At 40.9% G+C, this 27,812-nt stretch overlaps 1 protein-coding gene across 1 annotated transcript; it reads right to left on the bottom strand.

Annotated features, from left to right (window-relative positions):
* Positions 1-51: 51 nt before the first annotated feature.
* LOC308535674 (putative coiled-coil domain-containing protein 144C) lies at positions 52-26,659 on the bottom strand. The gene is made up of 8 exons (XM_081114646.1): positions 25,912-26,659; positions 21,675-21,835; positions 13,959-14,136; positions 7,339-8,280; positions 5,491-5,643; positions 3,015-3,296; positions 2,026-2,220; positions 52-264 (listed from the first exon to the last, which is right to left on the bottom strand). Exons 1-8 carry the CDS (start codon positions 26,653-26,655, stop codon positions 193-195), a joined length of 2,727 nt encoding a protein of 908 aa, XP_080970772.1. The 5' UTR covers positions 26,656-26,659; the 3' UTR covers positions 52-192.
* Positions 26,660-27,812: the final 1,153 nt, after the last annotated feature.

The raw sequence follows: 27,812 nt of genomic DNA, 5'->3' as shown, positions 1-27,812 counted from the left end.
ATGTTCTCTATGTAAGAAGATGGCAAAAATTTTCACTTAAAGACAAATATTAACAGTTTAGTATTACAAGTTTATTTGGTGCATAAAGAAATATCCTCAGAGGAGGAACACCAAGTTTCCTATTGCCTGCAAAGCTGTCCTCAGGATTCCCACCACCAGGTGTCTCCAGGACCGGCCTCGTGTTAGCAGCGCTCAGTCATCTGCTCTGTTGTTCCTGCCAGAAGGAGCACTTCGGTGCTGCCCTCTGCTGGCTGCTTCTGAGCCCTGTGAGGATGGTAAACAGCAGATGCTTAGTATTTTATTTTTCCCTCAATGACTTGCATTTTTTAAATAGCCACAATAATAATTGGAATTTCTCATTAAATTGCATTTTAACAATGAAAATGTGTCAGAGCAGAGCTACTCGATTTCAAGTATAGGTTCTAAACTGTTCTGAAAAGTACTTATGTTTCTAGGGAGTGGGGAGAGGGGGTCCCAGCTAAGGAATCCAAAGTCAGGAGGCTGTCAGCGATGCAGATGGCTTATCGGGTAATACTTGCTGCCTCTGGAAGGGCGGTACTTACAGGATCCTTGAAGATGCCCTTGGATATACTTAGTAGCCACTTTAGAGATTTTTTTAAAAATCCCTCAAAGTCATTGCCAAGCATTTGCCTTCACCACCCTTGTACAATACACTCATTACCTTGGAGATGTTAATCATTTGACACTGAGGCATAATTTAGAGCAACAACCTCTAAGGAGAACAAGATAGCCTGGCTGGTGATCAAATGACCGAAAACAGCTCCAGAGGCCATTGCTTATAACATTGTTACCAAGGGGTTGGAGGTGGGATCTGCCCTTTCTGTCTTCCCCACACCCTCCTCCTGCAGATCACATTATTTTTAGCCACTTTGTCAATTTACTGCCCCTCACCCCTACGTTAATCTTTCCCTAGTTAACATGTATGTCTTTATATAGAGTAGAAAACTATAAAGGACAGTTTGTCTAAAGACGCCCTCTAGTGATAATAGCAAAGGTCACAATCAAGAAAGTAAATTTACCAAGCACCTGATTGTGTTGGAGTAACTTAACCCATTGTGTTTAAGTTGTTATCTTAAATGTTTCTATTTAGGGGAATTCTGACAAGCGATTTTATAATAGTACTAGAGGCCCGGTGCACGGAATTCATGCACTCGGAGTGGGGGGTCCCTCAGCTGGGCCTGTGCCCTCTTGTAGTCTGGAAGCCCTCGGGGGATGTCCGACAGATGGCCTAAGCCAGTGATGGCGAACCTATGACATGCGTGTCAGAGGTGACATGCGAACTCCTTTTGTTTGTTTGATTTTTCTTTGTTAAATGGCATTTAAATATATAGAATACATATCAAAAATATAAATCTTTGTTTTACTATGGTTCCAAATATAAAAAAATTTCTATATGTGACATGACACCAGAGTTAGGGTTTTTCAAAATGTTGACGCGCTGAGCTCAAAAGGTTCGCCATCTCTGGCCTAAGCTGTCAGTTGGACATCCTTAGCATTGCTGTGGAGGTGGGAGAGGCTCCTGCCACTGCCGCTGCACTCGCCAGCTATGAGCCCAGCTTCTGGCTGAGCAGTGCTCCCCCTGTGGGTGCGTAATGACCACCAGGGGTCAGCTTCTGCATTGAGCTTGTGCCCCCTGCTGGTCAGTACGCATCATAGCGACCAGTCGTTCCACCTTTTGGTCCATTTGTATATTAGCCTTTTATTATATAGGATTGCTAAATTTTAGAGCTTCAAGACATTCAGCTTAACGACTGGTAGATCAGGTTAACTGTATGAAAATACTAAGGGGAAAAAATTAAAGGCACATAAAACCAAAAAAGGAGGAGAGATGCAACTGTCCTGGAAGAACATCTGAATGGTAAGTTCATTTGCCAAAGTTATACTATTTAGTTAGCTTTCACGCCCCACTAATCTCATGAACCTGGCACAATAGTAATTATGTTTTAAGTTTAGAGGCTAATTACTGAGTTAAATTTATTTTCTCTGATTCTGCATTTGACTTACAAAGTTCGTTTCCTTTCCAATCATTTGCTGCGTTCCAATACTTCTTGGTAGAGTCACATGTGTTTTTCTGATTCTCTTTCTGCTATCATCTTGAGAAGTTTGCAAAAGCGGAGTTCTGAGTTCCAGATGACTTCTATGTGAAGCATTACGAGTACATGTTAACGGCTCTGAGATTTCTTGAGATGCTCTTTGTGTCTAAAGCAAACAAAAAGGATACATTTTTAAAGTAAGTATAACATGAACAGTTACAATTGCCTTCTTTAGTTTTGAGTCAACAACTCAGAGGTCAGTTTTAAGTGTGAAAAAAAGCTGACATTTAAAATATTTATCATCAATGTCCACTGAATTAAATCTGAGTTATAAGGTTAATCATTCTTCTATTAGTACTCGTGTAAACTGATAAATCAAGGAATAATAGAATCAGTTTAAAAATTTTAAAGTAGAAGGATATAACTTAACTCAAGAGTATGGAACAATTTTTAAATCACATTCCCCTTCCTTTTTTTAAAAAAAATGTTTTATTGATTTTTCACAGAGAGGAAGGGAAGGGGATAGAAAGTTAGAACATTGATGAGAGAGAAACATTGATCAGCTGCCTCTTGCATACCGCCGACTGGGAATGTGCCAGCAACCAAGGTACATGCTCTTGGCCGGAATCGATCCCGGGACCGTTCAGCCCACAGGGCAACAATCTATCCACTGAGCCAAACCGGTCAGGGCCCCCTTTTCTTTCAAATAGTCTTGTTTAACATCAACTGGTCTTAAAAATAAAATGATCCTCCGCTAAGAATCATTCAGAAAGATCAATTCAGTGATAATAATGATGGAAACTGAAATACTAAAAAGGGAAAACAAATGCCACCTTCTTTCCAGAAATCTGTAAAATAAATTGCCATTAAAGGAAGTAAAGGAAAGGCAAAACCCCTGTATTTATCAGAAACATAATTTGCAGTGAAGTGATTTATAGCACATTAAATCAATAAATTAACCTGTAAAAATAAGTCGAGTTGTGTCATGTTGTCTGTTATATCCTTTACCAATTCATGAAGATTCGGTGTATGCTTTTCTACTTCAAAGTCTTCCGCCATATGCTTGTCCTGATATCTTCTCAGCATTTTTACCATTTGTTTCCTCTGCTCTATCTCAGCCTCTAGTTCTTTACATTCCTTTAGAAGTGCTTCCCTCGATAACTCCTCTTGAGCTGTCTTTTCTTCATCCAGACATATACAGTTTGAAGATGACGGTTGCAGTTTTCCAATAAGATCATCATTCTGCATGAAGAAAAGGATCTAGTTTGGTTATGAAGGTGTGTTCACCAGTATGACATTTTGAAATGAATTCAATGGCAATAGCATGTTATCTGTATGGTGGAACCTTAATTACTCAGAATCAAAACCAAAGTTAAAATGACCAGGAGTCACAAAAATACATTTACTGGTGCCGCCTTTGCCCCACAACATCTGCACTTGACTTTATGCTCCTTTTTCTATGACTGTTTCATGTCTTTCCTCCACAAAATGACTACCCGTTGGCCCTTAGTAGAAAGTCTCTTACCTCTTCCCCCACCTTACCTCTTCACAATATTTAAAAAAGTTTTAGAGATATCATATTGTGGTTTTCAGAACTGTCATCAAATGCTTCCCAAGATAAGACTTTCAAAATGAGACTAATTCATGAGTCTTACAAATATGGATTCTAATGCCATAGGTCTTTTACTGAACCAAAAACATTTGGTGCTAATTAGAATTGCATTCCAAGAAGAAATGATTCCCTGGATTACGGAGAAATTAAAACTCTTACTGTTAAAGTTTAGCTCCATAAACTCTACATTTTTTTCAGAACCAAAAAAGTGGGCGTGGGAGGCTTAACTCAATAATGCTGTCTTGAAATTCTTTGTTACTTCCCACAAAATAAGGGAACATAGTAAACAAAACAACATCATCACCATCAACAACACACTTGCTGGCAGGTCAGTGATAATGGTGATGGCTGTGTCTGGTGCCCTCTGACTCTCTCCCCAGGGAAGCTCACTCTGGGAACCCAGCCACCACGTTGTGAATAACAAAGCAGCCCCGGCCACATGGTCAGGCCTCATACCGGTGTCCAGCTGAGACTGCCCCAGGGAGCGTCCCAGCCAGAAGCCCACTGCACCTGACCAGCCCGTGAACAAACAAGCCTTTAGATAAGCAGTTCTCAACCTGTGGATCGCCAACCTGCGGGTCGTGACCCCTTTGGGGGTCGAACGACCCTTTCACAAGGGTTGCCTCAGACCATTAGAAAGCACATATATAATTACATATTGTTTTTGTGATTAATCACTATGCTTTATGTTCAATTTGTAACAATGAAAATACATCCTGCATATCAGATATTTATATTACGATTCAAAACAGTAGCAAAATTACAGTCATGAAATAGCAATGACAATACTTTTATGATTGGGGGTCACCACAACATGAGGAACTGTATTAAAGGGTCCCGGCATTAGGAAGGTTGAGAAGCGCTGCTGTAGATGATTCCACTTCCCAGCTTCAAGTCATCCCAGCTGGTGGCAAGTGGAAATGAAATGAGCTGGCCGCACTGCAGATTTGTGCACACGGTAAGTGCTGCGTTAAGACACGAGGTTTGGAGGTGGTTTATTAAGCAGCAATAAGTAACTGGCACAGATACTGACATTGAGAACAGAATGCTGGTTTTCAAATGGCGGCCAAATAGGTGGACGTGTCCTGCGCCTCCTCACGGAGCAGATAGAAGGGACAACTAAGTCGAATAACATCCACTCGGAATTGGCGAGTTAAACAGCTGGCGAGACAATCCATGACCCATATACACGCTGTATACAAGAGACCCACCTCAGAACAAGGGAGTCCCACAGACTGAAAGTGAAGGAATGGAAAATATCTGCCAGGCAAATGGAAAGGAAAAATAAAGCTGGGGTAGCAATACCTGTGTCTGACAAAATAGACCTCAGAATGAAGGACATAACAAGAGGTAAGGAAGGCACGCGCATGGAGATGAATTTGCTGGCTCCTTCTTTCCCCCAGGCCTGAGCCTCCAAGCAGCCTGGGATGAGCTGGTGATCCCAAAGGCCTGACAGTCAGCCTGGTCCTCCCGCCACCCACCCCGATCCCCTGTTCACCATCGCTGGTCCATCGGAGCCTCGGGTTGGGGGGCAGGAAGGCCAAGAGGTCAGCAGTTCAGCCTGCTCACCAGTTCCCAGTCCTGCCTGACCCCTCTCGTGGGCTGTGGGGAGAGACCAGGAAGTGGTCAATGCCACCTCACGGCGACGGGTCGTTTGGTCAGTCTGGTCATTTGGTCAGTCTGGTCATTAGGGACATTGGCTTTACATATATTAACCACAATGAAATACACAAGAAAGCTGCCATGAATAGTAGTACCCTAAAACACTTTATATTATTTAACCAGCTATAGATTAACTGATGACAGGTTAAATTTCATACATACTTGACTTCTGCTTTGATCTAGCTTGTTCTTGAAATCTGGTTTCTTATCTTCTAAATGCATATGATGACGTGATTCAATCTCCAGAAAAGTCTCTGTTGTAGATAGTTTTCTCTTGGTATCAGCCAGTTCTTGTTGAAGTTGTCTCACAGTTGCCTAGGAAGATATTTCTGTTACTGATTTTATAAATCAGATTATTTTAAATTATGTTACTAATTGACTAATTATTGTATTGTTCTCCATACAAACAACTATAAACCTACTTTTGCCCTACCCTGGGTATATCTTGTTAGAGTCATATATTATTATCATAATGTTATGACAATCATCTATGACTGGAAAAATATCACCAGCTACATCAATTCACCTTCTTTTCCTCATATGGACATGCTCCTGTTTGCTTAATCAGGGTAAAGTCACAGAAAATTTAACCCTCCTGCCTCATCAGACAGCTGATTCAGTCCCACTCTCAATCCCCCTCCCCCATAAATCTCAAAGCTTTACAATCTACTAACATCTCAAAGAGAAATGGGCATTAGGTGGATCAAGTGGTAGTAAATTCGATATTATGGAAAATTTTCTCTTTTTATTTATTTTTTAACCAGAGTCTTCAATTAACTTTGAGTTCCTCACACATTCAATCTCCTGCTCAAATCCTCCCAATAGGTTCCTAACTTAGAAGGAAAGTCATTCCAATGGCCTTCAAGGCCCTAGGTAATCAGGCCTTCACCTCCCTTCCTGCTACACATAAACCCTGCCAGCCCTCACTAATCTGAATTGGAGATCCAATGCCAAGGTAATGAATCACAGAGAGCTACAATTCTCTCTGTGTTGGACAAACTTATCCCCAAATGATAGTAATTAGGCCTCAAAATGAGAAACATAAGCACATTATTTGTAAAAGTATTCAAAGAATATTATAAATAGTAGGGGGAAGATTAAATCAAGTATAGATTTGCAAAAACTCATCATATTTGTCCCAAATTATGATGTAACGAAAAGTAGATGCCTTGAAAAGGGTTGAGAGGTCATATGAATATATTACTTGAGACTGAAATATTTCCAAATTTAATTCAAATTGGCATGAATAAAAATAAAATTATACCAACTCAAGTATATAAGATGCTACTGAAGGAAAGGTACTATATGATACAGCATCTACATTTCAGTTCATCTGGAAATCTGAACTTAGCTGTCAAATTAATCCACTTAATTGAATCTTAATTTCAAAATACTCATTTTAGGTAGAGCATTTCCATTTATCTACTTCCTAATGGTTTTAAATTTGGTGACAGAAAGATTAAAATTATTATGCTATCAATGTAAGACCAAATTATTAATATAAATCTATATCTATTAATAGTCTATAATGTAACCTCTTAAAATTTCATGGGCAGCAAATGTCTTTACTCAAAACAAAGCATCTATCAGGTCTAATGTTCATCTACTGGATACAATGTCTGCTTTGAAGCTGACAGAGCAAACACATTTATAAACTATACCATATATATATATATATATATATATATATATATATATATATATAATTCAGAGAAGAAGGGAGAGGGAGAGGCAGATAGAAACATCAAAGATGAGAAAGAATTATTGATTGACTGTCCCCTGCACTCCTACTAGGGACTGGGCCTGCAACCGGGCATGTGCCCTTGAGCAGAATTGAACCTGGGACAATTCAGTCCTCGGTCAATGCTCTATCCACTGAGCCAAACCAGCTAGGGCTATAGTCTCTACGTTTTTAATATTCAACTAGATTCAGCATTTAGCCATCATCAAATATTACTCTGAATTTTCTCTTAGGAAATTTGAAAAATACTTATGTGTCTGGATACTTACATTTCTTTCTGCATTAGTATTTTCATACTGATATACTGTTTCTTTAAAACCATTCCATTTGGTGATTAAGTCCATCATTATTCCATGCAGCCGAAGAACATACTTTTGATTTTTACGATCAAATATTTTTATGATATCCCGAATCTGAATCTGATCTTGGGTGTTAATTACCGTCTTTTCTTCTCTGTCAGCTTGGTTGTGATCCTGATCCAGTTGCTGCTGAAGCAACATCATTTCACTCTGTAGCTGAGATAGCCTCTCCATGAAGGATTCCTGCTGTCCAATGTCTTTATCCACTCCACCTGGCTCCTTTTGATACACGTGTTCAGTTTCCTCCTTTTGACACTGTTTTTGACTGAGGTCTCTTTCTACACCTTCTGAAACCAATGTCCTTTCTTTGAGAGCATCTCTCATGTGGTGAAGCTCAATTTCTAAGCTACTGTTTTTACTTTCCACTTCAGAAAGTCGTTGAGAAAGAATCTCATTGTTATGTTTTAGGTTAGACATATCCAAATTCATTTTGTCCCATAAACAAAAATATTCACCTCTTGCTCTCTGGAAAGCCAGTTGTAGCTCTCTTTTGGATGCCTGACAATGCTCATGGTCCTGTACAGCTGTAGCTAGTCTAGACCGGTATGACTCAACTTGTGCTTCCAGTCTTCCTCGGTTTTGTTGTTCCATCTCCAGTTTATGGTTTAGCATCCTAACCTCATCTCTCAGAACTTCAAGCTGTGCATTGTGTTGAGATACTGTTTCTGTTATTGTCTTTTGAGGATGGTCCTTCTTTTCTTTGCCAATTGCAATGTCCTCAAAATATCCTTTTCCCATTTCCAGGGTCTGATTTTTTACTGAGTCCATTTCCAGTCTCAGCTTGCCAATTTCATCCCACAACATGCGCTTTTCATCCGATCGACATTTTTCTTTTTCAGAACTCCCAGAAACCTGAGGGACACGAAGGAGACTGTGAGCTAAAACACTGAAATGACACGTCATGATCGCCTCTGAAATTAAAGAATAACCTGTGTTATGATAAAAGGTTGCAATAGGTGGATATCTCACTGGAAAAAAATAGATTTGGATCCAAACCTCTAACTTTATACAAGCACAAATTCCCCAAAGTTCAAAAATATAATATTATATGATGGATTTTCAAGTGGAAAAACACACAACAGAATTTTAAGAGTCTCAGAATTAGAAAGGGTTTTTCTAAATCACCACAAGCCCAGAATGCATTTAAGTAAAAGATTAATAATTCTAATTACACTTACAAATTGAGATTACAGTCTGAACATACCCCACAGTAAGAGTATTAACCATGCATATAATAGGATAAACTAAATTTCCCCAAAATTCTTTTTCCCCAATATTATCCCATAGATATTCTACTTTTCTAATACTTTCATAGTCATTTATAAAAACTATCTCTACTAATAACTGATAATCCAGCATTTTCCTGAGCACTTCTACATCCATCAATGAACTCATTCAGTTATCACAATCTGGAATGGAGGGGTTAAACATATAAGCAAGTTCAGGATTTTCCCCAGGTTTTCAGACTCTACAATTTGTGGTCTTGCACCAATCCATAGTTCTCCTCTAGTGTAGATATGGAAACACAAAAGAAGCCTATTTTTCGAAAAACAGGTAGTGAATAATATAAAATTTACAGAGCTCTTTTTAGAAAACTGTGAGATTATTTGTTGCTTCAATAGCCTTTATTTCTTGTTCATGATGTTTAAATTAGTATTAACTGTGATATGGGGAGGGTGGTTCCACTGATCTACTTTACTAGGAATAAATTACTTACCAATAAATTATCACTAAATATATATTACTAGAGGCCTGGTGCACAAAAATTTGTGCACTTGGGGGGGAAGGGGGGGTCCCCTCAGCCTGGCTTGTGCCCTCTCGCAGTCTGGGACCCCTCGGGAGATAACGCCCTGCTGGCTTAGGCCTGCTCCCTGGTGGCAGAGGGCAGGCCCAATCCCTAGGTGCAGCCCCTGGTCGGGCTCAGAGCAGGGCCGATTGGGGTGTTGCGGTGCCGCCCCCTGTCGTGCACAGAGCAGGGTGGATCGGGAGGTTGCGATGCCACCCCCAGTCACGCTCAGGGTAGGGCCGATTGGGGGGTTGGGGCACCGCCCCCTGTCACACTCAAGGCAGGGTCGATGGGGAGGTTGCGGTGCCACCCCCTGTCACGCACAGAGCAGGGTCAATCAGGGGGTTGGAGAGCTCCCCCCTGTCACGCACAGACGAGGGCCCATCAGGGGGGGTGGGGAACTCCCTCCTGTCATGCACAGAGCAGGGTCGATCAGGGGGTTGGGGAGCTCCCCCCTGTCACGCACAGAGCAGGACCCATCGGGGTTGGGAGCTCCACCCTGTCACGCACAGAGCAGGGCCCACCAGGGGGTTGAGGAGCTTCCCCCTGTCACTCAGAGAGTAGGGCTGATAGGGGAGTTGGGGCGCCGCCCTCTATCACCCACAGAGCAGGGCTGATCAGGGGGTTAGGACACCACCACTGTCACACTCAGGGCAGGGCCGATGGGGAGGTTATGGCTCTACCCTGTCACACACAGAGCAGGGCCCATGGGGGGTGGGGGGTGGGGCGCCACACCCTGTCACACACAGAGCAGGGCAGATCAGGGGGTTGGGGCACCGCACCCTGTCACACACAGAGCCGCAGGGCGATCAGAGGTTGGGGAGCTCCCCCGTATCAGGCACAGAGCAGGGCTGATCAGGAGGTTGGGGTGCCTTCCCCTGTCACGAACAGAGCAGGGTGGATAGGGAGGTTGTGGCCCCACCCCCTGTCACACACAGAGCCGCAGGGTGATCAGGGGGTTTGGACGCTGCCCCGTCACGCTGATACTGGTGCCAGGAGGCCTCTCGGCTCCACTGATCCCAGTGCTGGGAGGCATATTACCCTTTTACTGTATAGGATAGAGGCCTGGTGCATGGTTGGGGCTGGCTGGTTTGCCCTGAAGGTTGTCCTGGATCAGGGTGGGGGTCCCCACAGGGGTGCCTGGCCAGCCTGGGTGAGGGGATGATGGCTGTTTGCAGCTGGTCACACACCATTCAGGGTGGGGGTCCCCACTGGGGTGCCTGGCCAGCCTGGGTGAGGGGCTGAGGGCTGTTTTCAGGCTGGCGGGTCACAGAAGCTCCCAACCGCTCCTTTTTTTCTTTTTTAATTCTGGGCCAGCTTTAGCTCTAAGGCTCCAGCTCTTAGGCCTCCGCTGCTGAAAGTAGGTAATCGAAACAATGTATAACTCCAGCTCTGACTCCAGCTCTGAGATCCCAGCTCGATGAAAGCTGGTTTCTGGGTTGTTTTTTTTTTAGCTTCTATATTTGTTAAAATGTTTCAAACTGCAGGCTCAGAGGCCTGCAAGGCAGGCGGGGAATATTGGTTTCCTCTGTCACTGAAGCAAGCAAGCCTCATGTTAGTTTCAAGCTGCCTGGCTGCCGGCCGCCATCTTGGATGACAGTTAATTTGTATATCGCCCTGATTAGCCAATGGGAAGGGTAGCGGTTGTATGCCAATTACCATGTTTCTCTTTTATTAGATTAGACTAGAGGCCCAGTGCACAAAAATTTGTGCACTCGGGGGGGTGTCCCTCAGCCCGGCCTGTGCATTCTCACAGTCAGGGACCCCTTGGGAGATAATGCCCTGCTGGCTTAAGCATGATCCCAGGTGGCAGAGGGCAGGCCCAATCCCTAGGTGCAGCCCCTGGTCGGGCTCAGAGCAGGGCCGATTGGGGAGTTGGGGCACCACCCCCTGTCATGCACAGAGCAGGGCGGACTGGGAGGTTGTGATGCCACACTCAGTCATGCTCAGGGTAGGGCCGATTGGGGGGTTGGGGCACCGCCCCCTGTCACACTCAAGGCAGGGTCGATGGGGAGGTTGCGGCGCCACCCTGTCATGCTCAGAGCAGGGCCAATCAGGGTTTGGGGCGCTGCCCCCTGTCATGCACACAGCAGGGCCCATCAGGGGGGTTGGGGCTCCGTACCCTGTCATGCACAGAGCACGGCCCATCAGGGGGTTGGGGAGCTCCCCCCTGTCACTCACAGAGTAGGGCCGATAGGGGAATTGGGGCACCGTCCCCTATCACACACAGAGCAGGGCGGATCAGGGGTTGGGGGTGCCGCCCTCTATCACCCACAGAGCAGGGCCAATCAGGGGGTTGTGGCGCCGCCACTGTCACACTCAGGGCACGGACGATGGGGAGGTTATGGCTCTACCCCGTCACACACAGAGCAGGGCCCGTGGGGGGGGGGGTTTGGGGTGCCGCACCCTGTCACACAAAGAGCAGGGCCGATCAGGGGGTTTGGGTGCTGCCCCCTGTCACGCTGATCCTAGTGCCGGGAGGCATATTACCCTTTTACTATATAGCATAGAGGCCTGGTGCACGGGTGGGAGCCGGCTGGTTTTTCCTGAAGGGTGTCCTGGATCAGGGTGGGGGTCCCCACTGGGGTGCCTGGCTAGCCTGGGTGAGGGGATGATGGCCGTTTGCAGCTGGTAACATACCCTTCAGGGTGGGGGTCCCCACTGGGGTGCCTGGCCAGCCTGGGTGAGGGGATGATGGCTGTTTGCAGCTGGTCACACACCCTTCGGGGTGGGGGTCCCCACTGGGGTGCCTGGCCAGTCTGGCTGAGGGGCTGAGGGCTGTTTTCAGTCTGGGAGTGACTGAAGTTCCCAACCGCTTCTTTTTTCCTTTTTTTTTTTTTTTTTTTTTTTTTTATTCTGGGCCAGCTTTAGCTTGAGGATTGGCTCCAGCTCTTAGGCCTCCGCTGCTGAAAGTAGGTTTCTGGCCTTTGCTTACAATGTTGTGATCCCGCTGGCTGAAGCCCAGCGGTATTTGTTACAATGTTTGAAACTGCAGGCTCAGAGGCCTTCAGCTGCAGGTGGGGAACGTTGGTTTCCTCCGTCACTGAGGCAACCATGCCTCATGTTAGTTTCAAGCTGCCTGGCTGCCGGCGGCCATTTTGGCTGACAGTTAATTTGCATATCTCGCTGATTAGCCAATGAAAATGGTAGCGGTCGTACGCCAATTACCATGTTTCTCTTTTATTAGTGTAGATGGCCTGCATTCTCTTCAGAAGTCCCTTCTATTAACATGGGATGCTACTTAGAACAAATTGTTAATTTTCTCTAAAGTAGAAGAATGACATCTAAAATATGATCTCTGCACCTGCTGTACTTTCCTCCTTACCATCACTGGAAGTGAAAACTAACCTCTATATGAATATATCAAGGAAATGAAATCAGCACCAAAATCTGGAACATTTGTTGTTAGTCGCAATACCTTTGAGATCATGGACAACACATTGATTCCTATGGTAAATATTAAAAGCCTTCTCTTTGGATGAGGCCATTGTGTATGCCACTGGTTGAGACAAATGGATTTGAATTAGCAATATCATTTTATCGAATGGGCACCAAAAGCCACACCTCTCTCTCTCTCTCTCATATGCTTTTTAAATCCTCTTGTTTCCATGTGTACAGTATTGTTTTTTAAAATATATACAAACTCACACATACATACATTTGAAAAGGCCTAAATAAACTACCTCAGAGTTCATTTTTTATAGGTTATTTCTTTTTCAAAAATATATTTTCTCGATTTTTTTTTTCAGAGAGGAAGTGAGAGGGATAGAAAGTTAGAAACATCGATGAGAGAGAAACATCGATCAGCTGCCTCCCGCACACCCCCTACTGGGGACATGCCAGAAACCAAGGTACATGCCCTTGACCAGAATTGAACCTAGGACCCTTCAGTCCACAGGCCATCTTGTAATATGCTGGCGTTCTGTTCTCCAGAAGGTCGCCTCTGAGTAAGGGATGAAGATACATTTTGCTCTTCTACAACCTAGGCCGTGCTCGGCAAACTGCGACTCGGCAAACTGCGACTCGTGAGCCACATGCGGCTCTTTGGCCCCTTCAGTGTGGCTCTTCCTAAGCCTAGGAGTACCCTAATTAAGTTAATGACAATGTACCTACCTGTATAGTTTAAGTTTAAAAAATTTGGCTCTCAAAAGCAATTTCAATTGTTGTACTGCTGATATCTGTCTCTGTTGACTAATGAGTTTGCCGACAACTGATAGGGTCACATTTCATTTAGTTTTTGGTCTCATTTCATTAAAAAAAATTCCAAAGCTTAAGAGCAGTACCTTACGTAAACTGTGAAAAGGATGTAGCCTTTTAAAGCACAAGGATCTTTCCTTTCCATGAAAAACTGAAATTTTAAGTGATAGCTACATTTGTCATAGAGCAAAAATACAGTATACTGAAAGAAAATCTCTTTATGAACATTTGACTAGTTCCATCACCGTCTCAAGGCAACTTAGCTTGTATGTTAACATTTACTAAGAGTCAGAATGAACATTTATGTTAATGGGTAGGCTCAATTTATTTTCTATTTCTTCATTTAGAAAACATTCACAGAGCATCTATTAGATGCCAAGGACAGTAATAAGTTAATAATAGTTGAAATCATAAAGGTCACAGTTCACATTTTGAATGAGAATATTTTTTGTTTTTTTTTTAATTAATAATATACATTAAATGACAGGCTATAACTATTGACGAAGTACTGTTAGAAATAAGAGATTTTCCCCAAAGATAAATTTACCTCATTGTCTCTTATAATCGCCAGTGTGATGTCTTTTGCTCTAATCGTGGTTTCAAGTGGTGAGTTCATTTCAACTTCTTTAATAGAGTGCTCTTCTTTCTTTCTTAACTGCACCCTATATTTTTCACATATCAGATCACCTTTTTGTCTCTTCTCTTTTTCTTTTCTTAAGATACATCTGCAGTTAAATATAACCAATGATGTGATCCACATAAGATAAACTGTTGTAAGATGTCTTATATAAATCTCATGGTAACCACAAAGCAAAAATCTTCAGCAGATTCACAAAAGATAAAGAGCAGGAATCAAAGCACACTATGGAAAATTTTCAATTCACAAAAGAAGGCGGCAGGAGAGGAAGACTGGAACAATGAAACTACAAAACAGCCACAAAACAACTAGATAGCATTAGTGAGTCATTACATGCCAATAATTACTTTGTAGATAGATTGAATTCTCCAATCAAATGGCATAGGATAACTTGGGGTGGTGAACACAGAATGCAGTGTACAGATGATGTGTTGTAGAATGTGCACCTGAAACCTGTGTAACTTTGTTAACTAGAGACACCACAATAAATTCAATAAAAAGACAAAAAGTAGAGAATATCTTCACGGATTAGAATAAGACCTAACTATATGCTGTCTACAAGAGACTAAATTCATTCATTTTCTTAATTTTTTAAATCTTCACCTGAGATTATGCCCAGTGGTCTTAGCAAGAGGGGAATGGAAAGAGAGACAGACAGACAGACAGACTGACAGACAAACATCAATGTGAGAGAGAACATTGATTGGTTGCCTCCCATACATAGCCAAACCAGAGATCAAACCCACAACCTAGGTATATGCCTTGACTGGGAATCAAACCAATAAACTTTTGGTGTAAGGGATGGTGCTGCAACCAAATGAGCCACACAGGCCAGGGCTCAATTCATCCTTAAAGACACTTAAAGGCTCAGTGTGAAGAGATGGAAATGTTAACCTTGAACCAAACATTAGACCAATGGATTTAACAAACATTTAGAGAGTAGTCATACATTTTTCATCACCGCCTCAAAGAGATAGCTGCACTCCCATGTTCACTGCAGCCTTATTCACAATAGCCAAGATGTATAACCTATGTGTCCACCAATTAATGAACAGTTAAGAGGATGTGGTGTGTATGTATGTATGTATGTATGTGTATTTAGTATGTGAATGTACATGTATATGTGTGTTTATATAGTAAATGTGTGTAAACACATATATATGTACACACACACACACACAGTGGAATTTTTCCAGGGAAAGAGAAAGAAGGAAATCCTACTGCTAGAGGCAGAAATAGATTGCAGAGACCAGCTATAGTTATAACAAATATTAGTCGTGCTCTGTTAACCGGGGTTTTTTTTGTGCCAATTAAAGAAAACATATTCTCATCTGGCAGGGAGTTCCCCCCACCCCCCTTGGACTTGGAAATTAACCAGGAAATGTGGTCCATCCTCCTTAACTACCTGTTATCATGGAAAGATTAACCACCTTGTTGATGAAACACTGGAGTCCCAGCCTTCATTGGTGCAATCTTTAACCATTATACCCATTTTTATTCCTTCTGCATACTGCCCCATGCCTGTAATATCCATTTTTATTGCATTTGCACCATACCCATTCTTATTTCTTTTGCCTACTTCCCCATGTAATCTTTGTCTTTCTACCCCATATAAACAGCTGGCGTGTGGTGTGGGGGTACAGAATAGATTTTCTTGGATGACCTCCTGCTCTCTCATATTGCCAGCATTATTTAAATAAATGTCATATATGTTCATATATGATTACACCCTGCCTGATGTGCAGCATGGTGCTTATAGTTAACAACACTGTATTATATACTTGAAGGTTGCTAAGGGAGTAGACCTAAATGTTCTCACCACGAAGAAAGAATGGGTAACTATGTGATGTAATGGAAATGTGAACAAAGAATCCCGTGGTAATCATTTAACAACATAAAAGTGTATCCAATAAACACACTGTATCCCTTCAAAATATACAATGTTAATGTCCATTATAGCTCAGCAAAACTGGAGAAAATAGAAAATAGAAAAAAATAAAATACCTGCATGTCATCATATACATAGTTAGAAAATGGCAAGAATCCAATTAGTTATGGTTTTCTTTGAAAATGAAATTACTTGGTAACTTTTGTATCTAATCTTAATATAAAAAGCTAAATTTACCAACAGAAAAGTATACTTACTTTTTTATGGAATAAATGCATGCATAAGAATATCATGATTATATAACTCCACAAATGTTCAAAAAAGCCTGGCTGGGTGGCTCAGTTGATTGGAGCATCATCTTATACACCAAAAGGTTGCCAGTTTGATTCCACATCAAGGCACCTACCTGGGTTTTGGGCTCAGTCTCTGGACGGGAAGCATACCAGGAGGCAACCATTGGACCTTTCTCCCTCACACTGATGTTTGTCTCTGTCTCTCTAATCATTAAGAATATACCCTTGGGTGAGGATTAAAATAAAATTATAACCTACATACAGTTATACAAATTACTCTCCTAGGTAAAACTAAACATTTAGACACTAAACGTCAATGGATGAGCATCAACCAAGAGGTCACCAGACCAATTCCCAGTCAGGGCACATGCAGGGTTGCTGCATGATCCTTAGGAATGGGCATGCATGAGGCAGCTGATTGATGATTCTCTCTCATCATTGATGTTTCTATCTCTCCCTTTCCTGCCCTCTCTTTCTAAAATTAATTAAAACATATTAAAAAGGATCTTCCTGAGAGCAATTATTCAACAATTCCTCTTGACCCAAACTTCAAAAATAAGTCTCTATTTATTGACTATGAAATAGTTTTCATTTTGAACATAGCAGATGGAACAGCGCCTACCCAGGTTTGGGGTTCAATCCCCAGTTGGGAAGGCCTGTGCGAGGCATGTACTTTGAGTGAAACAGACAATTAGAAGGTATTGACCAGAGGAACAATACAATCTGACTTATCTTTTAATAGGCCCACTCTGTTTAGAATTGAACACAAGACTAGAATTGATGGTAAGAAAGTAAATAAGAATTAAAGGGAAGGAGAGAGGCAAGGAGGGAGGGAGGGAAAAAGGAAGAAGGAAGGAAGGAAGGAAGGAAGGAAGGAAGGAAGGAAGGAAGGAAGGAAGGGAGGGAGGGAGGGAGGGAGGGAGGGAGGGAGGGAGGGAGGGAAGGAGGGAGAAATAAAAAAGTAAGAAGAAAATCAATTAGCTGACTATTAAGCTGATCTAAATAGTAGATGGTAGTGACCTGGCCTGGAAGATGTGATTGGATTCTGGATATACTGGTACAGTAAACTCTCGATTTTTGTGGACCTAAAATTAACAGACTTCGGAATTAACAGATAAAACTCTAGTCTGTATGTCATGTGTGAAAATAAACGAATGAAACCATTAAATTAAAAATACAACCAAGATTTGCTTATAATTATATTAACAGGTTATTTGTGTAATTAATTCACAGTTATTTTTAACAAATTTTATAAAATAGGCCATATGTTGTAAAACCACTGTAGTAATTTCACCACTTATCGACAAACATAGTCTGAGTATTTAAATCCATGAGACACTGCTCTTAAACAGTGTTCGGCAAATGATCAGGACGTGATCACACCACATGGCGTGTCGGTAGGTGGGTTTGTTGGTGAGTGGAGTGACTTTCTGCAGAAGTTTTAACATGTGCTGCCTTCATTCCCAAGTGCACTGAGCTGTGCCCCAGCCATGAGCATTTGCTCATTCTTGGTGATTGGAATTACTAGACCTACTCAGTATAAAGTTAAAATTATGTATATATCTTAAATACATCATTCCAACCATGACCTTAAAATATAATTATGGCAATCAAATGAATAGCTGCAGAAAGTTTTTAGAGGAAGTAGTGGTTGTATTGCAGAAGGAAGGTAACAATGAACATACAAGAGGACAGCGTACCTTACAAAACTTACTGTTTTAAAGAGTTACCATTTTAAATCAGCAATTTTTGAATTTTGCTGCAGCATGAAAAGAAGTGAAAGTGCAAACCGTGGAAAATGGTTGGAAGAATTTGCTTGACGAGGAAGGGAAACTTGCATTGAGAAGGGCTGGAGGTTACTGATTACTGCGGGACAACACCGAATATTGGTGGAGAAGAAGTAGCTGAGGAAGGTGTTTTACAGTGGTTAGAAGATGAAGGTGACCCTGGGTATCACGCTGTGACTGAAAGTGAAGAAGCAGATGAGGCGATGACCTGGGAGGATGAGGATGGAAGTGAAGACGAGGAGGAAGAAGAATCAACATGCCCCAAACACGAAGTTATCAGCGCTTGGATCCCATCTCCACAGTCTAATAACATTTATTGACAATTCACCAGATAATGAAATTCAGCTTCATTAAACCCATTTTTAAAACATTAGGGAGTTAATTATTTTAAAAAAACAGCAGCACAGTATATTTTTTCAAAGCAGGATTACCTAAAGCAAGCCCCTCAAAATCACACATTAAAGTGACACCTCAATTGGAGTGTCGGGATATAGCATCATCCAAAAACGATTAAAAGGAAAACGTTTTTTCTGTTCTTATAAAATTTAAATTTTGTTTGTTTTTAGAACACTGTTCATTGGTTGAGTTAAATATAATTAAAATGTATTTTCTGCAAAATGGTTATTTCCACTTAGATTGCATACTTATTACAGTCTCAAAACTACGGTGAATATATTAACAATAATGCGTTTGGAAAACTTCTCTGTGAAATTAAACTTTTCATACATACAAATGTGTCTACATATGTAAAAGCAGGTAAACTAATGTGTAAATTTATTTCACATACACATTCAGAAAACCTACTTTATTATATATAACTGAATTTCATCTTTAATGTATACCCCTTGCCTGAATTAGTCCCTTATATTCAGGTTCCACTGTATTTTGAAAGTAATCTCACAAGATCTGCTGACACATTACTCAATCCCCAGTAGGGGGTGTGCAGGAGGCAGCCTATCCATGATTCTCTCTCATCACTGATGTTTCTATCTCTCTCTCTCCCTCTCCTTTCCTCTCTGAAATCCATAGAAATATATATTTTAAAAAGAGATATTAAGCCGACAGTTTGATATATAGGTCTGGCATTAAGGAGTGAGATCTGGGCTGGGGATATATTTTGAAGATCATTAGTGTATACAAGGTAGTAAAAGTCAATTTTGGTAGAAAAAAGACCAAAGACTGAATCCCAGGACATTTGAATGTGTAAAGGTGGGAGATGAGGAGAAGCCAAACGACTAAGAGACAGGCTAGGCAGGCAAGGGGGAAACCAGGTGAGTGTGTTTTCACCCCCTGAAAACTCAAAGTCCTGAAAGCCAAATGAAAGAAGAGTTTTCCATTGGGTCAAACATTGCTGAGAGGTTATGTAAAACCAGGTCTAAAACATTATGTCTGGATTTATTAGAGGGAAAACAAGTACTAACCTCGAGAAAAACAATTTTATAGAAGAGGGGGACTGAAAATTACTAGAGTGGGCTCAAGAGTGCATGGAAGGGAAATTAGAATCAGTGAGTACAGATAGTTCTTTGAAGGACTTTGAATGATCTCATCTTCTTCATGTTAACTGTAGCTTTCAATCCTTTCATAGTGACTAGAAAGTATTTTGTAATACTTAAAAGTTTTTTTCATATAACCGTGACATTCCATGGTTAAAAACATGCCAAATTTACAATACTATACAAGTAAAAGAACCCATGAAATTTCTCTAGATACATAATATTATATAACCTGATTGTGATGTTTCTCATGCTTACAAAGATGACAGAAGGATTTCTTGCTAGATGAAAATCATCCAACTCTAGAATATGTTACACTACTCAAATGTACAAAGTACACTGTAATTAGTCATATTAAATTGTAACAAAAATAAAGGGGGAAACATGCAGGTACTATTCTTACTTTATAAACTGCATTTTTGTCAATTGTGTAATATGTTGAAAAATTGGGTGTGGTGCATACTGAAATCTGTTCTCCTAAGAAAGGAAAGATAAAGGCATGCATGCAGGGTACCTTCAAAAAGAAGACTCACTAAGTTAGGAGCCCCTTGGTTATAATGCAAAGGTCAGTAAACGAATGCCTGCACACCAAATCCAGCCCAGAACCTGGTTTTGTAAATAAAGATTGATTGGAACACAGCCACACCCACTCCTTTACCTAGTGTCTATGACAGATTTCAGAGACCCCGATGGCTCGTGAAGCCTACAATACTGACCATCTGGCATGTTAGAGAAAAGGTCTGTCAGCCCCTCATCTAGCAGATTAATCCCTTGATGTGTTTTAATAGGTTTTACACAATATGCTGAAGTTTGTAGATAAGAAATGGAACAAGTTGCCTTGTGAAATCCCTCAGCTTTCAGATTAATTTGAGTGCCCAATATTTGAGAACTCAGGTATTAGGAACAAAACACAAAAATCTAGTAACTAGCAATTTTGGTGCAAACAAAGTTAGAGTGACAGTGTAGCATATAACTTCCTTTTATAACTGAAAAGATATTGAGAGTATTCTCACAAAATTTGCTTAAGACATGACATTAAACCCAATGCTTTAAATATAAGTCAATTGTGAAACAATCAGTATACTGTAGGCTAGAATTACCCCCATTTTTCCTGGGGCTGCATACTACATTATTTTATGGGTATAATAATGTATTACCTTATAAATAGGTATTTACACTACCTACAACATTTTTGTAAACAATGTTGTAATAAATATACTTATATATATGTATATATGTAACATTTATGTTAGTATCCTTATTGCATAAATGTATATTATATATCCTTAACATCTGCCATAATATATATATATGTACATATATATAAAGTGCATATAATGACCTATTGTAGCAGAGGTGGGAGAGGCTCCTGCCACTGCTCCTGCGCTCGCCAGCCCTGAGCCCAGCTTCTGGCTGAATGGTGCTCTCCCTGTGAGTGCGCAATGACCACCAGGGGGCAGCTGTTGTGTTGAGCATCTGCCCCCTGGTGGTCACTGCACATCATAGCCACTGGTCGTTCTGCTGTTCAGTTCATTTACATATTACCCTTTTAGTATATAAGATATTGCAACATGATCACCACAGTTAATGTAACTCCTGTTCCTATACATATATACAGAATTTTTTTTTCCTTGAAAGGAACTTCTAAGATATATTCTCTTAGCCACTTTCTAATATGCAATACCATATTATTCACTATAGTCACCAAACTGTATATTACATCTCCATGATGTATTTATTTTATAGCTGATAATATATAATTGATGTCCTTAGAATGTGTACATGTGTGTATATACAAGTCATATTTTCCTGTAGGTTCTAGTTCTGGAAATGAAGCTATTGAGACAAAGGAATGACATACTTGAAGTTTTGAAACTAAATTACCATTTGAAGAAGATGTGCCAATTTCATGTAACAGTAGTGCAGGGGAGTGCCTTTTCCTCCCATGTGCCAATTCTGATTGTTATTTTTTAAATAAAATATCATTTTACATTCAAAAATTGGTATCTCATTGTTTGTTCATTTACATTTTTCTGATTACCAGGGAAGGATCAGTCTCCCCAGTAAACATATAAAATGTGTTAATCATGAATATTTGCTCAAATTGGAATTTGTTTTACAGGAAAAGAATAATTACCTACCATTAAATACTGCTGTCGGCTTACCTGTCAGAATCTTCATTCTCCATAATAGGAAGCTGCTGCTTCTCAGTTTGTTCACCTTTGCTTTGCTGACTCCATGCATCACTGTCATCAGCAGCAGCATTATACTTGTTTCCTGTCACTTTCCTTTTACTACTTGTTTGCTTCTTTTCTTCTTCTTCAACCTTTGATGAAAGTTTGATATTAAGGATATTGCTATTAGCTTTGTCATTAAAAACACTGTTTATGTTTTCATTAATTTTATCATTTGGCTCTTAGTTTAATTGCCACGACTTCAATCAATAAAAATATTTTGTGTTTTTATCATTATAGGTCATTGAAGCTGAAATTCTGCTTCATTTCTGTTTCAGTAAAGAAGCAGAATTTTCCAAGATTTTACAAGGCTGTCTTAATTTTAAGCTCTTATTCACATCACATCCACTCTTTGCTACCTAACATTCCCCTTATCCACCGCACCCCATTTATCTAGCAGAGACAGAGAAGTAAAAGTAAAAAATGCAAAATGTGTCCTCTTTCCCACCTGGGTCTTGCATTACAGCCAGATTTAGAGGATGTGGCAATGTGCGTCAGTAGCAAGTAGGAAGCTATCCTCTTTCTGCAGGAAGCTACTCCTTCCCCCATTGCCTTTTATAATTTTTTTCTTTAAGATCTTTAATGGCATCAAAAAAAGTGGTGGTATTCATAATAAATAGTAACAAAAGTTTACCACAACACTGTAGCAGAGTGAAACCAATGGATTGTTGGCTAATGTAATGCTCCCCTAATGCCACAGTCACTATAAAATCTTATAGCTAGAGGACATAGAAGTAGTTATCTACTTTCTTTAGCCCATATTCACAGATAATGGGAATAAAACCAAGGTTTAATGATCTGTCCAAAGTTCCTAAAGATGCATTATCTAGCATTTTATGGCAGCAAAAGAAAGAGTATCTATAATAATAAAAGCATAAGATACTAATTAGACCGGACAGCCAAACGACCTTCCAGACGTCATCCTGGACGTCCTTCTGGATGAAGCCACTATGGTGGGGGCCGAGGCAGAGGTGGTTAGGGGCTATGAGGCACGTAGGCAGAGGGGTTATGAGCAATCAGGCAGGGAGGAGAGCAGTTGGGGGCAATAAGGTAGGCAGCTGAGTGGTTAGGGGTGATCAGGCAGGCAGCTAAGTGGTTAGGGGTGATCAAGCAGGCAGGTGAGTTGTTAGGGGTGATCAGGCAGGCAGCTCAGTGGTTAGGGGTGACAATGCAGGCAAGCCAGTGGTTAGTGGCAATCAGGCAGGCAGGCGAGCAGTTAGGTACAATGAGGCAAGCAGGTGAGTGGTTAGGGATGATTAGGCAGACAGGCAGAGTGGTTAGGGGCAATCAGGCAGACAGGTGAGCTGTTAGGGGTGATCAGGCAGTCAGGTAGGTGAGAGGTTAGGAGGCAGCGGTCCCGGATTGTGGGAGGGATGTCTGACTGCTGGGTTAGGCTTGATCCTGCTGTGGGATTGGGCCTAAACCAGCAGTTGTACATCCCCCGAGGGGTCCTGGATTGCCAGAGGCTGCAGGCCAGGCTGAGAGACCTCACCCCACCCCACCCCGTTTCCGAATTTCATGCACCAGGCCTCTAGTCCTATATAATAAAAGCCTAATATGCTTTGTGTCTAGTCATCCAGTCAGCCATTCAACCAATCAAGGTGTAATATGCTAATGATATGCTAAGGTTGCTCAATCGCTCCCTATGATGTGCATTGACCACCAGGGGACCAACAGTCAACCAGTTGACTAGTCTCTATGATGTGCGCTGACCACCAAGGGGCAGATGCTCTGACTGCTAGGTTAGCTTGCTGCTGGGATCCAACTGATTGGGACTGAGAAAGATGGGCTGGACATGCCCCTGGAGCCCTCCCGTGGTCCCTCCCCACCTGACCAATCTCCCATATTTCTCTCCAGCCCCTATCATGCACCAGCAGGGTCCCTTGGCCTGGCCTGTGCCCTCTTACAATCTGGGACCCCTTGGGGTATGTTGGAGAGCCGGTTTTGGTCTGATCTGGTGCACGAATTTGTGCACTGGGCCTCTAGGAATCCTATAATATTGAATTAGATAAATAAACAGAAAATTTCATCAAATTGACCAGGGAAATTAAGTATGACTTTGGAAAAGAAATTTAATGCCTTAGTGCAGTGATTCTCAACCTTCTGGCCCTTTAAATACAGTTCCTCATGTTGTGATCCAACCGTAAAATTATTTTCGTTGCTACTTCATAACTGTAATGTTGCTGCTCTTATGAATCATAATGTAAATATCTGATATGCAGGATGGTCTTAAGTGACCCCTGTGAAAGGGTCATTCGACCACCAAAGGGGTCGTGACCCACAGGTTGGGAACTGCTATCTTAGTGTAATGAGAGGCCTCATACACTTTTTCTAATAAAGGAGCATAATGTCTCAACTTTTTTTCCACCTCAAAACTCAGTTTTCTTTTTTAGAGACAAATATTGAGTTTATTGCAAACACTTTATGTGACCGATATGATACATACATTTCAAAATGATAATTGCCATGATTTTATTTTTGGAAGGTATTCTCTGTTTCTATATTTTTAACCTTTCCATTACAGTTCACATCCAACATTATTTGTATTCGTTTCAGTTGTGCCACATGGTGGTTAGACAATCAGATACTCTACAAAGTGATCCTCCTGATATTTCAAGTGCTCACCTGACACCACTCATACTTATTACAGTAGGATTGACTACATTCTCTATGCTGAACTGGACATCTCTGTGACTATTCTGTTACTACCATTTTGTACTTCTCAATCCCTTTACTTTTTGCCCAGTCTACTGACTCCCTTTCTTCTCACATCCATCTGTCAGATGTGTTATCTATGAGTCTCTCTCAAATTTCTTAGTTCATCTATTTTGCTCTTTACATTTCACATATAAATGAAATCAGATGGGACTTATCTTTCTCTGACTGACACACACTTCACTTAGAATAAGTCCTTCTAGGTCCATCCATGCTGTCACAAATGGTAAGGTTTCATTTTTATGGCACTACCATACTTTATTAAACAACACAATGTAAAGCTTTGACTCAACAAACACATCTGAGAGTGGTGATAAAAGTATATGTGGAAGTTTATATATTTGTTAGTAAAATATCTCAATAAAATTACAATGATGATGTACAGTGCAGGTGGGTACTTGAAATATTGGGGGGACCAATTGGTAAAGTATATGATTATCTAACCATTATGCTGTACATGTGAAACTAATACAAACTAATATTGAATGCAAACTGTAACTAACATGAAATAAAAATATCCTGAATGATCATGTTAGAATTCTAAGTTCCAAGGTTTTGAGTAAACCATAGAAGATTGTACACACTATAGCACAAAATAGATGAGTTTAGCTGGGGATATTTGTTTATATCCCTTCTCCCAGTATAGCTTCCTTCCATTTTATTATTTCTGGGATGCAATTTATGGTTTGTTTTTTAAAAATACATTGTATTGATATTTTACAGAGAGGAAAGGAGAGGGATTGAGAGCTAGAATCATCGATCAGCTGCCTCCTGCACACCCCCCACGGGGGATGTGCCAGCAACAAAGGTACATGCCCTTGACCGGAATCGAACCTGGGACCCTTCAGTCCACAGGCCCACTCTCTATCCACTGAGCCAAACTGGGTAGGGCAATTTATGTTTTTTTAAATTGATTTTAGAAAAACAGCATGGGTGAGGGATAGAGAGAAACATCGATGAAAGAAAAATATCGATTGGATTCCTCCTGCACATCCCCTACTATAGATCCAGCCACAACACTGTGCCCTGACCCTGAAGCCAATCAGGGACACCTTGATTCAGGGGTCAGTGCTCCACCAATGATCCACACTCCCTGAGCTATAAGATGTAATGTAAATTGAAGCCAATGGACTTAAAAAAAACAACAGCATAGTACTTATTACATTTTTTAAACATTCTCCTTTATACTTTTTAATGGTTCATACTACATAGGTTACATGGTACACAGCTAAATTAGTTGCCAACTCAGAAGAAAGACAGAATGACTGAAGTCAATTAAAGAAGAGGAGAATATTTTCCTATACTCCTGCTATATAGCTGACATAATATATATATATATATATTTAGACAACCTCATTTTACATACAATATATTTTTCAGGAGTGGAAAATCAGAATGGATCAGAGAATTGATAAAGAGAGAAAACAAAAAGTAACAGCAAGTGAAATTCTACCTCTTTTTGAAGTTGAACTTCCTCTTTTCCCCAAAGCAGGCTCTTTCCTTTTAACATGTGTACATCAGTCTTAAGACTTTGTATATCTTGCTTTAGTTCTTCAATTACATATACTTCAGGTGTTCTGTCATTGTGCAGTGCAGTGGAGCTCATATCTTGTAATCTAGAGTCCATGCCTTTACAACAATTAGCATTGAAATTATCTGCACATAATGGATTCTGGAACAAGTCTTGATTTGGCTTTGTTTCCTTATAAGTATTTGTAACAGCAGGCATATCATGGTTTATTTCAATGATGAGTTTTGTTTCATTGCAGCAGGGAAGCTGCAATTCAGGTTGGCTTTTCGGATCACGAGACTGAGGTGTAGGTCCGATGCCTAATTTCCAATCTGTGGTATTTGGGTTCATATTTTTTGTCATCTGCATAGCAAACTCTTGGTGTTCTTTCACTCCAGATTTAACTACTAGGGTCCTTACTTTTTTATTTTCTGTATCATTATAAAAACTCTGCTCATTTTTGTTTAAAACTTGTTCAGCATGAGGTTTGTGATCATTTTCAGAGTGTAATTCCTTTTCTCTTAAAGAAAGCTCAGAAGAAGAGTCCCAAGGAGAGTCTTCTGGGGACCCGGGGTGTCCATGAGATGGAGAAACAATTTTGAGAGTGGTTTCTCCTCGTTTAGGAAATGTTTGTAATGCTGCAGAGATAGTCTTTCCAAATGCACCTTTCCCCTCAGAATCAAGCATTTTACTTGTCAAATTAGAAGGCATTTGTCTTAAGCTTGCTCCTTCTTTAGCGTTATCCCGTAGTGGCTCTTCCTTAGGACAGTCAGTGGTTTTGAATTTTACAGAAAGTCCACGTGACTTCTGCTTAGACTCATCTCTGGAAAGTTGTAAATTCTTCCTGTCTCTAATGTGCCTTGCTTGATGCACATTTTCCTCATCCTTTTGCACAAAAGAGTGTCCTGAATATGAAGATGAATCCTCTTCGTCACATGCCCTGTTTATTTGTGATTCTTGAGACATGTTTTCCAGATGCAACGGTGGACAGTGAATATGCTTTCTTTGATTTTTAGATGTCCTTGCTGTCGAGGTATGTGTTTCTGAAATAACTTTATCCTTAAGTAATCAAGTATGGACAAAGAATAATTAGAATATACTTTAAATTTTACTTTTAGAATTCTTAATCTATGACTACCTATTCCAAAATGAATGAACTGTAACTGAGAAGAAGAGAGAGAGAGAGAGAGAGAGAGAGAGAGAGAGAGAGAGAGAGAGAGAGAAAAGCTTGCCTTGATCTTAATTAAAATGAAAACATTAAACTTAATTGTAATGCTACTGGAATCAAAAAATTCATTAGATGCTAAATCTATTAGAAATAAATTAGTAACTGAATTTTAACATTACAATGCCGTCCTCACTTAAAAAACAATTCACCTCCCCATATACTGAATAGTGAGCCCCTGCAGTGCATTTCAGAATGTTTTAGGGTGATCCAAGATGGAGTCAAAGGAGGTGAAAGTTACACTCACTTCCTCCATGGACCAGATTGGAATTACAACTCAATTATATAACTACCAACCTGAATAACCAAATGAAGACTAGCTGAATATAAGTCTTATAACCAAGGAGCTACAGAAGAAGCCTCAGCTAGACTGATAGGAAGGACAGGGATTCAAAAAGGGCTGGCCCTTCATTCACTTGTGGTAGTTGAGATTGCGGAGGCATGCCTCAGTGAAATGGTCTCCCTGAGGAGCATGTTGTCTCAACCCCACGCTCCCATCCCTGAGAACCAGAGCCTGGAAGAGGAGCCCACAGGACATCTGTCTGTGAAAATCAGCAGAGATTCTGCCCTACAGGAAGAGTTGGGAGTCTGCTAGAAACCCAGGAGCCCTCGCAACTGG

This window comes from Myotis nattereri (assembly GCF_964212035.1).
Source record: "Myotis nattereri genome assembly, chromosome: 21".
In the NCBI taxonomy this organism is placed as follows: Eukaryota; Metazoa; Chordata; class Mammalia; order Chiroptera; family Vespertilionidae; genus Myotis; species Myotis nattereri.
This window is presented reverse-complemented; position numbering and strand designations above follow the sequence as displayed.

What these genes read in the sequence shown, in the direction of transcription:
- LOC308535674 (XM_081114646.1), bottom strand. Translation starts at nt 26,655, where the DNA reads ATGCTTGATTCTGAGGGGAAAGGTGCATTTGGAAAGACTATCTCTGCA. An exon ending in GAGAATGAAGATTCTGACAG is followed by an intron (nt 14,137 to 21,674) that starts GTAAGCCGACAG and finishes ATTTAACTGCAG; the next exon opens with ATGTATCTTAAGAAAAGAAA. An exon ending in AACTCGACTTATTTTTACAG is followed by an intron (nt 2,221 to 3,014) that starts GTTAATTTATTG and finishes TGTTTGCTTTAG; the next exon opens with ACACAAAGAGCATCTCAAGA.